Source organism: Hoplias malabaricus, chromosome 8 (assembly GCF_029633855.1).
Source record: "Hoplias malabaricus isolate fHopMal1 chromosome 8, fHopMal1.hap1, whole genome shotgun sequence".
Taxonomy (NCBI): Eukaryota; Metazoa; Chordata; class Actinopteri; order Characiformes; family Erythrinidae; genus Hoplias; species Hoplias malabaricus.
The window spans coordinates 2684140-2700260 of NC_089807.1; the positions used below are offsets into that span (position 1 = coordinate 2684140).

A 16121-nucleotide genomic window follows, 5' to 3' on the forward strand; every position below is an offset into this window, starting at 1 on the left:
TTCTATGTGAAATTGCTACATGATGATGTGTTTCCCTCTTTATGCACTGAAGCTGGCACGTTCCCTGAGTTTTTCCAGCAAGGTGGTGCACCACTACATTATGGGTGTCAGGTCCGAGCATTCCTAGATGAACAGTTTCCTGGAAAGTGGATTGGTCGTCGTGGGCCAGTTGAATGGCCCCAAGGTCTCCCGATCTGACCCCCTTAGACTTTTAACTTTGGGGTCATCTGAAGGCAGTTGTCTATGCTGTGAAGATACGAGATGTGCAGCACCTGAAACTACGGATACTGGACGCCTGTGCTAGCATTTCTCCTGCGGTGTTGCTATCAGTGTGTGAAGAGTGGGAGAAGAGGGTTGCATTGACAATCCAACACAAAGGGCAGCACTTTGAACACATTTTATAAGTGGTCAGAATCGTGTAAATAACTCATGAAAAAGTTACGTTAAAACCAAGCTCACCATTGTTTTCCTTGTGAAATTCCCAATAAGTTTGATGTGTCACATGACCCTCTTCCCATTGAAAAAACAAAAGTTGGATCCAAAATTGCACACTTCAAAATGGCTGCCAAGGTCACCACCCATCTTGAAAAGTTTCCCCCCCTCCCATATACAAATGTCCCACAAACAGGAAGTTAATATCACAAACCATTCCCATTTTATTAAGGTGTATCCATATAAATGGCCCACCCCGTACAAGGCAGATAAATGAGGTAGGCGTGTCTAACACATCAGACAATGAGTGGACAGAGCATTTAAAAACTCCAGCAGCACTGCTGTGTCTGATCCACTCGTACAAACACACCATCACTATGTCAGTGGGACTACAGCGTTGAGAATGATCCTCCACCGAATTCATACGTGCTCTGTGGTGGTCCTGATCATTGCAGAAAGGGGGTGAAATGGGGATATCAGCTTTAAAAATGAATAACACAATTCATTTTTTCTTTTTAAATGGAATATATTTTCTCCAGGACTGAAGTTCTCGAGCAAATATGAAAAATGTGATCAATTAAAATAATGAATTAATTACTTGAATGAATCAAGAGCTGAGAAACAGTAATACACTTTGTGAAGAGAAGTTTACTTATGTAAATAATCTTTGTACAGTGATATAATCTGTTACAAAATCCAACATTTAAACCCACCAAAATATTAAATACTTAATATTTATAACAGACTCCTTCTTCTCTTTCCAACTGAAAACGAATAAAAACTGAAGAAACATTAACAGACAAATTTACTGGTTACATTTTGGTCACGATAGGCCACAAAGTCTGTCTGGACACCCTCCTGTCCACACAAATGTCTTCATCCTCATCCCTGAAGATGTGAACGATGGTATCATAGGATCCTTTCTGGGCTTTTCCGTCCATTAATCCTCTTTTCTCTTTCACAAGCTCTTTCTCTCTTTCATCCACTCTTCTCCTCTCCAGTGACAAACAGATGAACAGATTTGTTGGACTGGATCATTTGTGCGGCTCGCTCGGCGCCTGTGATTGCCGCTAGCTTGTGTGTGTCATATCGGGAGTACAGGGCAGTGCAGGTGAGAGAGGTAGAGCCGCTGGTCTGCAGCATGTTACACACCTCACTATAGAAATGAGCGTAGGTGGGCAGGGCGTAAAAAATCAGGTTCTGAACTCCCTTTATGGTGTACCTGAATGTGGGGCGAAAGAAGGGTTAGAAATCTTATGATTATCCTCTTCAATAAATGTGACTTGAATGATATTTAAATCAAATTCAAACCAATAAATGTATTTTTTGTGAAATACAGAGTCGAAACATGATACATAGAGTAAGAGCTCAAGGCTTCGGGGGCTTGAAAACTAAACTGACAGATACGGACCTCTTGTAGAAGTGGAATCTCTCGGAGAACAGTAGGAACTGTTTCTCTCCCTTCTGGAAGTAGTGTCGAGCTCGAGAAACATCGGATCGCTTGGAATATTCACTGATGCTGCAGAAACTGACGTCCTCCTTCTTCAGGAAGTTCCGCAGACGAACAAAATCGAAGTAGCTTGGCACGTAGATGAGAGTGTGACACATGATGGAGTCTCTGTACTGAGGCAGCACCTTCTCCACAAAGAACTGGAATCTGAGGCATCATGGGAAAAAGAGTTAAACACTGTGGTTCAAGCATGAACATATCTCTACTTTCAAAATGTTGATGTAAAACAAACCAAGCAGCGGTACACTGCACGTCCAGAGTTTAGGAACAAATTTTAATACTGATTTTAACTGTTTTTTTTGTCCGTTTTTTTCAGTACCTTATTCCTGCGCCTCAGGTGGGTAATATTGACTTATTTTTGCTTTTTCAGATTGTTTTAGTAGAGACCCACAATTCAGAAGCGTGCTAACTGCATGAAAGTAAAGACCTGCTACAAAACCAAAGTTACAAACGAGTTTCTGTGATAATTCAAACAGTAAATAATAACGCCAATTGTAGACGTTCTCTTTAACGAGACGTTTGTGACAAGTAATTTGTCAAAACAATGCAAGGATCAAACCTTACAGCAGCATTCTCACACTGTCTAAACAGCCCTGATTTTACATGGTTTTCTTTCTTCCCAGTTCTCGTTTTCTCTATATTTGATTAGGACCCATCATTAGCACTCACTGCGTTTGTTTGGCTCATCCACAAATTAATTATCATATGTTTATATGTGAGTATTAAAGCATTTACCCCATAATATCTCTCTTTAGGCCAAAAGAGTTTCAATATCTTCTGTCAATTAAAACAGAACATTGTCTATTAGAAAATTATTAGATTTTTCACTTCACCACAAAAATAATAAATCTGAGTTATAGAAACATAAATCATAAACACTTATGCCAATAAGAACATGCTACTTCTCCAAATTTTTGAAATGCTTTATGGACACGTATATAGCGATTCAAATCTAGACGTTTAAGAGAAAATGTATAAAGCAACAGAAAACCAGTCAAACCAACCATATCAATGCAGTCCAGATCAGTGCCCTCTAGTGTTCAATGAGTAAAACTGCATGTTTCTAACCTGATGTCATGGTCCACAAAACTTTCAGCTGGAAACATCTGAAACACATGTGGCAGCTGCACCAACACTTGGCAGATGGAGCCCGTTTTAGGGAGGTTCTTGGTAACAACCTGAGCGAACAATAACGTAAACACAGAGAAAGACACGACTAAGTGTGCATGTCAATACAATATCTTTGAAACTAACATTTCTCCGACTGTAATTAATACAAAGGGCTGAAAATAGGGGTGAGAATAATCAGATTATATTTTCATGATACACAACATGTAAATTATACATTAAAAAGTGTTATAAATGTGTGAATTCAGCTACTTTTTACATTGTGGACACACATTCCAACTGTTCAAACACACCTTGTATAAATAGTATAAATGGTACTATAAATGGTACACAAGTCTATGTTCACTTCACCCAGTGCAAAGACTTTTCAGTGCTGGTAATAATTGTCAAGTGATTTTTGTCCCTTTTATCTCCCTAGCCAAAGGGAGAGTTCTAGCCTCTTAGGAAATTCGGTCATGTGACCTGTTTCGATGGTGATCTGTCCCTGTACCTGTCCTCTGTAGTTGTGGCAGTGTTTGGAGAGGATGCTGTTGATCTGTGGCTCTGGGATGGAGCTGAATATCAGCGTCTGCCTGTAGAACCCAGCCCAGTTGTTTAGGTTCCACATTCGCACACGGGAGAAATCAACGCCGTGAGAGTCCATTGGCTGCAGGTTCATATGGTTCATCACATGCTGGAAAACACACCCAAACACACACACACACACACAGTGAATGCCTCAGAGTTCACCGTCAGATTGTGGTTCAGTTTATATTTTACTTGCAATATTTTGAAGGAACTGGAAAAAAGTCTAATCAGAGAATATACTGGTTTATAACATTACAAAATGTTTATAACACAATGGTACACATTTGTCCTGTTCAACACATAATAAACACACTTTCAGATTCATTATCTGTAAGCGCTTATCCAGTTCAAGGTCGTGGTGGGTCCAGAGCCTACCTGGATTCATTGGGCGCAAGGCGGGAATACACCCTGGAGGGGGCACCAGTCCTTCACAGGGCAACACAGACACACACACACATTCACTCACACACTCACACCTACGGACACTTTTGAGTCGCCAATCCACCTACCAACGTGTGTTTTTGGACTGTGGGAGGAAACCGGAGCACCTGGAGGAACCCCACGCAGACACAGAGAGAACACACCACACTCCTCACAGATGGTCACCCGGAGGAAACCCACGCAGACACAGGGAGAACACACCACACTCCTCACAGACGGTCACCCGGAGGAAACCCACGCAGACACAGGGGGAACACACTACACTCCTCACAGACAGTCACCCGGAGGAAACCCACGCAGACACAGGGAGAACACACCACACTTCTCACAGACAGTCACCCGGAGGAAACCCACGCAGACACAGGGAGAACACACTACACTCCTCACAGACAGTCACCCGGAGGAAACCCACGCAGACACAGGGAGAACACACTACACTCCTCACAGACAGTCAGCCGGAGGAAACCCACACAGACACAGGGAGAACACACCACACTCCTCACAGACGGTCACCCGGAGGAAACCCACGCAGACACAGGGGGAACACACTACACTCCTCACAGACAGTCACCCGGAGGAAACCCACGCAGACACAGGGAGAACACACCACACTCCTCACAGACGGTCACCCGGAGGAAACCCACGCAGACACAGGGAGAACACACTACACTCCTCACAGACAGTCACCCGGAGGAAACCCACGCAGACACAGGGAGAACACACTACACTCCTCACAGACAGTCACCCGGAGGAAACCCACGCAGACACAGGGAGAACACACCACACTCCTCACAGACAGTCACCCAGAGCGGGAATCGAACCCACAACCTCTAGAGCTGTGTGACTGCGACACCACCTGCTGCGCCACCGTGCCGCCCATAAACAAACTTGCTAAAATAAACAACATGCAAAGCAAGATTTACTAAAATTGTTCAGCTGTTCTGATTTAAGAATATAACCAGTTACAATATTACAGTCTCAATTTTAGTAAATTTCTAGTCAGCTCTACTGTGTTACTTGTCTGTGCTGTTGTGAGCGAATGACTAAACTCTTCAGATACAGTGAGCTAGGTAAACACAGGCAAAGCAAGGCCAGTGTCGTTATAGAGCACCTTTCGCAAAACAATGGCCATTCAAAACATTTTAGAAAGACAAAATTAAAAGTAAAAACTGATGAGAATCATCCCCATCTAGTGTTCAGAAGCAACATTCTTCCTTACTAGCACATGCTCCCAGTTCTGCATGAGGAAAATATCCGTCTGGTCCAGCACCAACAGCTCGATGGAAGACAGGAAGTCGAAATCTCGCTGAGATTCACTCTCCACGCCGATCAGTGTCCTCAAACCTAGTGGAGAGGCGATGATGATATCGGAGGAGTAAAATGGAGAGTACAGCCTCATGCTGCGCTTCAAGATGGACAGACCTGATTAGAAAGAGATGAAAAGGATTATTCTTCTTACTGATAGATCCATAGTTGGTGTTTTAGTTATCCCAATGCAGGTAGCTACATTACAATAACGTCAAGGAATGGCAAGTGCGTTCTAGACCTCTAAGAGTAACATAAGCTTGTTTGAACAGGTAACTCTACTATGTACCAATTCTGAAGTGGTCGTCCACATTGCCAGAGAACACAGCGTTGTAGTCGTCCGGTCGGTGCAGGTTTTCTGGCCGGTCATTCGGATTCTCTCCATATTCGTCCTTAAATCTCTTCTTGTTACTGACATCCATCTTCTTCTCTTTGGGCTCCAGCAGAGAGATGAAGGTCTGGACCACCCGCAGCGCTCTGTCCCGAAACGGAAGCAGGATCAGAACCTACAGGGTGACAACAAACAACACAAATTAATACTTATTATTCCTAAATAGTTATCAGAAGCTGGTTTAAAGTGGCAAACAAGGACAACATGCGTGTGTTTGTGTGTGTGTTGTGTCAGTGTGCGTCTTACCTTGGGTCTCGTCAGTCCTTGGTCTCGAAACTCCTCCTCCCCCTTTGCCTCCTTCAGCTGGGCATTATGGGCAAGAACCCTGGAGTTAGCCTTTAACACGTGGTTGAGAGCATGGAGGCAGTACGCTCTCCTCACCTCCGGACCCTCCACCAGAGGAGAGCATTCTGGGTAATAAATGTCCCTGTACGATCCTGGTGACAGAAAATATCACACAAGTGAATATAATTTTACAATAATTATATTATTATTTACAACATGACCACCACATTGTTTGTACGCTCTATGTCCATTCTCTCAGCTGCACTGACCTTATAGGAGCACTTCGTAGTTCTACAGTTACAGACTGTAGGTCGCCTGTTGCTCTGCATACTTTGTTAGCCCCCTTTCACTCTGTAGCAGCACAACACCCTCTAACACACCACCACGTCAGTGTGAATGACTCACCTCCCAAATCATACCTGCTCTGAGCAATAAAGAACCTCAATGCGAGCAAACAAAGTATGCAGAACAACCGAAGGTCTACAGCCTTTAACTGTAGAACCACGAGGTACCTGTATTGTCAGCTAAAATTTGGAATGATGCTATTGTTTAATTGTTGGCAACCAAAGTGATGTTTATGGATACAGGAATGGAAAAGTATACCAACACTCTTTTACTGCCCGTGTGCTTTGTACATACCCATGAGTCTGAGCAGCTCTTTCTGCAGTTCCGTTAGCTCGGCTGTGGCGCCCCCTTCAGGCTGGTTGAAGGTAGACAGGTTTGGCTCCAGTGCTTTGTGAAAAGGAGGCAGAGGGACAGAAGAAGGCTGACCAACAGAGAGAAACCTCTCCAGTGGGCACACACACTGCAGCACACCCAGCCTTGGCCACTGAGGAGGAAGAGCAGGTTACAGCTTCATATTAAAGCAGTAATACACTGCACATGTTTATAAATGAAATCCACTCATGTCCCAACATGTAATGTAAAGCCTTCTAAGGAGAGTGGAGGTTGTTACTGAAGAAAATGTTGGAGGAGCAGACATCTACAAACTAAACTAAGTTTGTGAAACTTTCATTTTTCAAGAACGAAGGGCCTCCAGGTTAAATCCTGTCATACCTTCAGCTGAGTCCGGATTTTAGAGCCCTCTGAGATCTTCTTCACTTCTTTATCACTCAGCTCTATCTCCTGGTGCCTCAGAAATGTGTCTGTGCGCGTGAGACAATAAATAATCATAGTACACCTCACGCAGAAATGTCACACCATTTGTAACCACACAGATCATTAGTTATTTAACAGACAATAATGAATAGAGTTCTATCTCACATTGCTCCTGTGTATTTCTACACATATATAACACAATAAATCATCATCCTCTCACCCTCCTCCTGTGATTTCTCCTGCTCTCCATCAGTGGGCAGACTGGACTCCAAACAGAACTCTGCTTCATGAGCTTTATCAAAGAATTCCTCTTCATTCTCCTCCTCTTTATTCTCATCATCTCTCTCCTCTCCATTTTCCTTCTCTCTGTCCATGTTTTTTTGCTCCTCAGAGTTTGCAGGTACTTCATCTGCCCCTTCTTCAGAATCCACCTCCTCCCCTTCTTCACTGAGCTCTGCATCTGTATCAGCATCATTGTCTATTACCAGAAAAGAGACAAGAGGAAATAAAAGATCAGACATTTTACTAAAAAAGAACATTAAAGGAAGGGCACACAGCTCCAGGGGCCTGGAGGTTGTGGGTTCGATTCCCGCTCCATGTGACTGTCTGTGAGGAGTTGGTGTGTTCTCCCTGTGTCCGTGTAGGTTTCCTCCGGGTGCTCCGGTTTCCTTCCACAGTCCAAAAACACACGTTGGTAGGTGGATTGGTGACTCAAAAGTGTCCGTAGGTGTGTGTGTGTGAGAGAATGTGTGTGTTGCCCTGTGAAGGACTGGCGCCCCCTCCAGGGTATATTCCCGCCTTGTGCCCAATGATTCCAGGTAGGCTCTGGACCCACCGCGATCCTGAATTGGATAAGGGTTACAGATAATGAATGAATGAATGAATGAACATTAAAGGAAGTCAATCAGTTGAAACATTTTTTGTCAAAATTTTGTGTTTGGTTTTATCCCTGAAGCTACAAAAGTCACGTGGCGAATAAGTAATGGAAACTAGGGGTGTAATCGGTACACAGTCACGGTTTGGTACAGACGACAGTATGATCCTCGTAGATCAGTAGGATTTCTGTACAGCAGGGGAGTGTACAGTGGGGTGAGGGAAAAACCCCAAAAAACACATCTCTGAATGATTGATGATTAAATGAAGCTCAATGTCCTTATTTTTAAACATGTTCAAAATGAAAAATGTTTTCATGGGGTGTCCTAATTGACTAATTGTTTCACATGACTGTGTGAATATATATATATTAGGGGTGGGACTTTAACGCGTTAATTTCGATTAATTAATTACAGGGAAAATAATGAAATAAAAAATTAACACATTTTAATGGCACTTTGCACCATGGAAAGTTTCTCAGTGCATGAGTTCCCGGCGTACAGATTATAATGACGCACAACGTGATGAACATGATGGAGATGACGGAAGAGACTACGCTGGTGGATGGGAAATTTAAATACAAGAAACGTCCAGAGGGAAGTACAAACAAAAATGTTGTTATTTGCACTTTATGCAGGAAGGAGTTTGCTTTTCACAGGAGCACTTCCACCGTTCGTTACCACCTCAACGCAAAACACGTTGGGGCTAGCGCAGGTCAGTGATGTCAACAGTACAGTGATCCCTCGTTTTTCGCGGGGCATGCGTTCCAAGACCACCCTCGAAAAACGAATTTCCGCGAAGTAGAGGAAAGATATTTTGTTATGTATTTAACGAGTATTTGGACTTTTAAAACCCTCCCTGTTACTGTTAACAACCCACCCTTTAAACAGTCGTTCTGTAATGATTTTCAGCTGGAACTACGTGTGATATCCCACCAGTTTCTTTAACGGAGTCATTCCTAAGCTGTGATTTAGCGTCAGTAAATTTCACTCGGATGTGGACATGAACAATACACGTACTGTACGTAAGAAACACTTGTAAATGATATATTTTGTCACCTACAGGCCGAGTCTAATACATGTAAATAATACAAAAAACCCTTGAAAAAACCCGCGAAGTAGCGAATCCACGAAAGATGAACCGTGAAGTAGCGAGGGATGACTGTAACGCAAAGAGTGTCCCCAGTCAACACTCGACCACATGTCGGGGTTCACATTCAGAAAAAAAGTCCACGTCAGAAAAATTGACCAATTCACTGGTAGTAGACCGGTGGGAAAATAAACAAGATTCTGAATTTAAGTTTATGATCGTCGATTCATTCATCAACAAAACTTAAATCAATATTTCTCATGCTAAATATTGAAATGTGATTAAAATTTCGGTTAATTAATTACAAAGCTTCGAATTAATTTGATTAATTTTTTAAATCAAGTCCCACCCCTAATATATAACGATATATCAAGGAAAAGAGGATACAGGGGGATCTTGAAATAGGCAAAAAAAAAAAAATCTTACGATTAGATTTACCATGCCAGCAACCGCTCAGCTGCTGCGTACTCTGTATTCTCCTTGGGTCGTACCGTTACACTCCTAATAGAAACTAAACCAAACCAACCAGCATTGTATTAAAAAATGTGTAGAAGTACCTACAAAGAAAAGGAATTATTGCTGTGATAAACTAAGATTCAGGAACCTGACCTTCATTAGCTTCTGCCAGTTCATCTACATCTTCATCATCTTCATTGTCGTCCTCACTCTCCTCTTCCTCACTGTAGCCCTCAGCTCTGTGTCTCATTGATGACAGCAGCTGCTGAAACGCTGAAGGATTCTCCTCCTCTTCCTCCAGGTCTTCATCACTCCCTTGCTCGAAGCGCTCAGGACTGTCAGGCTGTGGAGACAAACGCAACATTCAAAAAAAGAAAAAAGAAAATAAAGGACAAATAAGGAAAAACACAATAAATAATTAGGGTGGCACGGTGGTGCAGCAGGGAGTGTCACAGTCACACAGCTCCAGGGACCTGGAGGTTGTGGGTTTGATTCCCGCTCTGGGTGACTGTCTGTGAGGAGTGTGGTGTGTTCTCCCTGTGTCTGCGTGGGTTTCCTCCGGGTGACTGTCTGTGAGGAGTGTGGTGTGTTATCCCTGTGTCTGCGTGGGTTTCCTCCGTGTGACTGTCTGTGAGGAGTGTGGTGTGTTCTCCCTGTGTCTGCGTGGGTTTCCTCCGGGTGACTGTCTGTGAGGAGTGTGGTGTGTTCTCCCTGTGTCTGCGTGGGTTTCCTCTGGGTGACTGTCTGTGAGGAGTGTGGTGTGTTCTCCCTGTGTCTGTGTGGGTTTCCTCCGGGTGACTGTCTGTGAGGAGTGTGGTGTGTTCTCCCTGTGTCCGCGTGGGTTTCCTCTGGGTGACTGTCTGTGAGGAGTGTGGTGTGTTCTCCCTGTGTCTGTGTGGGTTTCCTCCGGGTGACTGTCTGTGAGGAGTGTGGTGTGTTCTCCCTGTGTCTGCGTGGGTTTCCTCTGGGTGACTGTCTGTGAGGAGTGTGGTGTGTTCTCCCTGTGTCCGCGTGGGTTTCCTCCGGGTGACTGTCTGTGAGGAGTGTGGTGTGTTCTCCCTGTGTCTGCGTGGGTTTCCTCCGGGTGACTGTCTGTGAGGAGTGTGGTGTGTTCTCCCTGTGTCTGCTCCGGTTTCCTCCCACAGTCCAAAAACACACGTTGGTAGGTGGATTGGTGACTTAAAAGTGTCCGTAGGTGAGAGTGTGTGAGTGAGTGTGTGTGTTGCCCTGTGAAATACTGGCACCCCCTCCAGAGTGTATTCCCACTTTGCGCCCAATGATTCCAGGTAGGCTCTGGACCCACCGCGACCCTGAACTGGATGAGGGTTACAGATAATGAATGAATAATAAATAATTGTCGCTGCCAAACTGCTCCATGTTTTCAGGGTTTCAGGTTGAAACCTCAGGTCTTTCACTGTCTGCGAGAAATGTGGTGTGTTGTTCTGTGTGGGTGCTCTGGTTTCCTCCCATAATCCAAAAACACATCTTGGTAGGTGTGTAAATCTGTCCACGTGTGAGCGACTGAGTGAGAGTGTAATGCCCTGTACCGGACCGGTGCCATGTCCAGGGTGCGTTTCCTGCATTTCATTGAATGTCAACCAAAAACAGGTGTGCGCTAAGGTGGCACTAGCGCAGTTTAGCTGCCATTGCTGCCTTTAGTATTGGTGTCAGGTACAATCAGATTCAAAACAAATCAAGATGGCGTCATGTCCTATGGTTTTATTAGATCCATACCCTGTGTGCTGCAGTAATATCCCGGTAAACAGATGTGATTTGTAATAGTATGCTCTTAGTTCTTACCAGGTGGACAATCTGTGTTTTCTCTGGTCTTTCAGCAACCCTAAAGTACACAAACAAAAAGAATGACATTTACCTGCAAATCAGCTGATACTAGTGTGTGGGAGCGCATATAAACACTGGGTGAAGAAGGCATTCCACATTAAACAGTGCAACAGAATGCAACTGCTGCAAAATTTAAGCTGCAATGGGAAATTCAATGGAGAAACAGAAAAAATATAGCTTCAAATACAAGTAAGAAACGGCACAACGTAAATATTGATTAACTATAATCTTTTATTAAGGAATTAGAAGCTGGGCTGTTTAAGATGGAATGGAAAATTCGAGGAGGACACTGATTAAACAATAGCTCCCTTAAGTGAATCAGTAGCTATCACTATGTTATTTATAGTGGAATTTAAAGTTCGAATGAGACAGTGATGAAATAGTGAACCTGAGGCTGCCCTGTTTAAGGTGGAATTTAACACTTGGTAAATAAAAATGGTGGGCTTGAATGTTCCAGAGTTAAGGGGCTGAGTAAGAAGCCAGCTTTGGCTTCATAACTGCACACAATTCCACAGTCATTTAAAACCATTCTACAACTCAGCGTGTTCATGTGGAACAGACAACTGCAATAAGACACAAGTCTGTAAACAGCCGTTTCCTGCAGTCGGTTGTAAATAGTGAATCTTACTGGTCGTGGAAGGGGTGCTCTTCTCCAAACTCTCTCAGATGTTTCTTCTGTTTTTTACTTAAACCTTTTAAATCCTGCTGTTTTTGTTTTCTTTTCCCCATTTCTTCACACACGTGTATCCACACCGAGCTCTTCTTCTGTGTTTACATCGGATGCGCTCTCTCGCCACCTGTCGGACTGGAAGAGTACTGCAGGACTGGAAGAGTACAACATCCTCCATGTTCCGGAATTTGTTCATTTTATCAGCTCCATTGAACACACACGTGAACTGTATACTTTTACAATTAAAGAATGTAGTCTGTATGTTGCCACGACCAACCAAATATATATAATCTTTCATCAGCCGGCACAGGACACTGCCAACACTAAACTGTTGTCTGAATACTTTTGGTTGGTGAACTATTCTCCAGCATGAGGGCTTTATAGACTTCAGAAGCACTGCTGTCTCTGATGCACTCATACCAGTACAACACACACTAACACACCACCATCACGTCAAAGCCACTGCAGCCCAGAGAATGGTCCACTACCCAAATCATACCTGCTCCCTGGAGGACCTGGCCACTGAGGAAATATGGGAAATGGAGATAATAGTCATAGGGTATTCTGAAATGGCCCATGAGACATAATGGAGATTCTCCTACATTTCCTTTGGAGAAAAAAAAATGAGACAAAAAGACACATGACATGAGAAAAAGAGAGATAAAGTAGAGATACATCAAAGAGTAGTGTTGGGTTCATTTGGCCACTCTGAGCACAGTTTTTGACTTAACTGATGTCTCCACTTGCTCAAGAGGTGTCATCTGAGAATAATGAGGTCTCTATCTCAGGAGACATGTTTGAGCAGCAGGAGACTAATGATAAGGTATACTTTGTATTCCATATGATCTCACATCTGACTAGAGAGACATTAAGGAGATCTCCTATCTATCTATCTATCTATCTATCTATCTATCTATCTATCTATCTGTCTGTCTGTCTGTCTGTCTGTCTGTCTGTCTGTCTGTCTGTCTGTCTATCTATCTATCTATCCATCTATCTAGCTAGCTTAATTATCTAAAATTATCTAAAATCTAGCAAGATTAAAGACTAAAATATGATAAGAAAACAGTAAGGGAATGAGGACTGAACTAGGAACTGCAACTACGATAAAACAACAAAGCAATGAAGTGATACAAGAAGGAAACTTGGAAAAAAAAAGTTTTTAAAATGCTTTTTAAAAGTGGACAATGACAGACGAAGGGACATAGAGGCAGGGGGAGTCCTGTAACTTTGGACCTGTGACACTAAAAACTATGTCACAAAACCTGCGCAATTTGGCATTTGGAACAGGGAGCAAACGAGCATCAGCCAACCGGAGTGAGTGTGAAGGGGTGTCTCTGAACAACAGAGCAGAGTGGTGATCAGGAGCCAGACCATGTAAAGGTTTGTATCATTTTATATTGTATGTGATAATGGGCGAGGAGCCAGTGTAGGTCTTCTAACCTGGGGGTCATGTGTTCCCATGATCTGCTGTGGGTGAGAACTCTTGCCGCTGCATTCTGGACACACTGAAGCTCCTGTGAAGACTTCACTCTAAATATAGAACATTTCCATGAAGAATTAATGGCGTTCAACTACAAGATCATTATTATGGTCAGGTACGGATATTGAAATATTAGTTCTGGATCACACACAGCACTCCAACTCATCCCAAGGGTATTGGAAGTAGCTTCTTTGTTCCACTCCTCCACAGCTCAGCAGATTTTATTCCCTCTGGCGCATTGGAGAGAATGTGGACCTGCTAACATTTCTCATGCTTTTCTGTGGCAATTATACAACTGTACAACTGAAAATCTCTAATCAAAATGGCTGCAAGTCGTTGAATACACTGATTATAATGGGTGTCTAACTATTGGACATTCAGTAGAACTGCTGTTTGGCAGAGTGTTGCGCAGGAAAGTCACTGATTTGATCAGTGAAAATCATTCCACTTCCTTTAAACCAGAAACATATGCTCTGTCACTGAATATGATGCTTTTTTTTCAGCCCAAGTTATTTATTTTCCCCACGGAGAGCTGGGCAACCTCCCTCCAGCTTCTGAGACCAGATGGTGGCTGATGAACATGATGATGATGATGATGAGGACAGAGATTTTAAAGCATATTCCTCGCTGGTGATTAGATACTTAATATTAACAAGGGGGGGGGGGGCAGGCATCCAGCCAAAGCAAGAGAAGCTGAAACAAATGAACCCCACGCTTGACTGCATACAGGAGAGTCATAAACACACCAAAGGTTAAAGAAATACAGTGCAGTGCCAACTTGGAATGGAGTACGTACCCCAACCCACCTCAGAATCAGCCCCTGCAGGTTTCAGATGGACAGGACACAGTGGGAAAGGTGCTGGGTCTGGAATTCCAAAGTGTTTTTAATGTTTGTACAGGTTTGTGGTGAATATGCAGTTAACATGCATCAGTTTCAAAGCCAAAGATTTGTTTCATATTATGGAAATGAAGCCCTGGTTGACTTCACATTCTCCTGTGCATTTCTGCTTTTTTGTTTCAGTCCCCACCCTGAATGTCCATGCTGCAGCTAAATTAAAATGACCCATTTAAAAGCAAAAGTGCAGCCAAAAATGATAATAACTCAGTTTTTCCGACATACTTCGCCTCATGTGTCAGCATATTTTTAGAGTCAGATGTTTGCTATGAAGCTAAAATACACCACCAAGATGCTAAGTGCACATCTAAGTCATCACCCACTCGCCACTAGTAGGCTGACCATGTGTCCATCACTATAGCTTTACAGCACTGTCCTAAAATCAGTGGTGGGGTGATGAGGGGGTTCCTACCCTTCTCAAAAAATGACAAAATGCAGTTTCTGCAGAACTGAGCCCAATAACAGAGTCTTTATTCTCCCTATTACAGGTGAGTAAAGCATCACTATGGTTTTAAAGCTGTAATTTTAAATACTACATTACGACAAGATAACATATTTGCATATTTGGAAACGAATATGATTATCTGGCCATAAAGTTATTTGTTAATTGTCTTGTTATAGAGAATCTGTTTATGTATAAAAGTTTAACCACATAGTTTCATGTAGGACAGCTGTGGAGAGGGTTTAGGACTGAAAGGTAGTTGGTTTGATTCCCACGACCGGCAGGGAAATTGGGGCGGCAGGATTGAAGGAACATCAGAGTCCTCTTCCCTCAATCCATAGCTGAGGTGCCCTTGAGCTAGACACCAAACCCTCAGCTGCTGCCTGTTGCTCTGGGTGTGTGTTCACAGCCCCTAGTGCACTAGAGTGTGTGTTCACAGATGGGTTAAATGCAGAAGACATATTTCGTATGTTGTGAAATGATAAACAATTGCACATTATTATCATTACCATGGGTATGGATCCCAACATTTGTCAACAATTTTTGATGCTTATATTTTCTCCACGCCCTTGTCAGCATCCTCCATTTATCTGTGAAGCTTAAACAGTATAACTGATAACACCCCTGCTCTACATTTCTGGCCAGCTCACAGTAATTCTTGGACAACAACAACTTTCCTTTTGTGGTTTAAGTGCAGCTGATTAGCTGAGACATGTTGGGAGTGTGTGGTTTTAGCCTTTAATTGTAGCTATAACCAGTGGTGGTTCCTCCCAAATCTCTCAGAAGGGCAATTGTTGCGAAAACTGCTAAGGCGACTTGTTTACTGGACAAATTAAGAGCTGGTCATCTAGACAACTGGCACATTGCACCGTACAAATTAATCAGTAATCTATCTTGACAGTGTCATCTAACGTTGAGGGGTTTTATTTTTGTGGTCACCTCATACAGAAATACCACCAGTAACCACTAGATTCATAAAGCTGTCTCTTTATTTATCACTACTCTTGTAAAATTCTATACATTTTTCACTCTTCTGTCTTCAGATATTTTATGTTAGGTGCAGGAGTTCCGGAATGAAGAGTATTGTGAAGTTTACGGAAGTCGTACTGAACACATCGCTAGCTGTTCTCTCTGCTCCAGGTATCCGTACAGGGTTGAGCCTTAATCAGTGCCATATTCACTATATACTTCATTACATAGTGAGCAATGTAGGG

At 43.1% G+C, this 16121-nt stretch overlaps 1 protein-coding gene across 1 annotated transcript; it reads right to left on the bottom strand.

Annotated features, from left to right (window-relative positions):
- Positions 1-1086: 1086 nt before the first annotated feature.
- utp25 (UTP25 small subunit processor component) lies at positions 1087-12228 on the bottom strand. Its single transcript, XM_066679233.1, has 13 exons — positions 12046-12228; positions 11376-11415; positions 9729-9918; positions 7378-7635; positions 7116-7204; positions 6699-6888; positions 6021-6211; positions 5673-5889; positions 5298-5500; positions 3561-3743; positions 3011-3120; positions 1844-2089; positions 1087-1654 (listed from the first exon to the last, which is right to left on the bottom strand). Exons 1-13 carry the CDS (start codon positions 12144-12146, stop codon positions 1411-1413), a joined length of 2262 nt encoding a protein of 753 aa, XP_066535330.1. The 5' UTR covers positions 12147-12228; the 3' UTR covers positions 1087-1410.
- Between the last annotated feature and the right edge of the window lie 3893 nt (positions 12229-16121).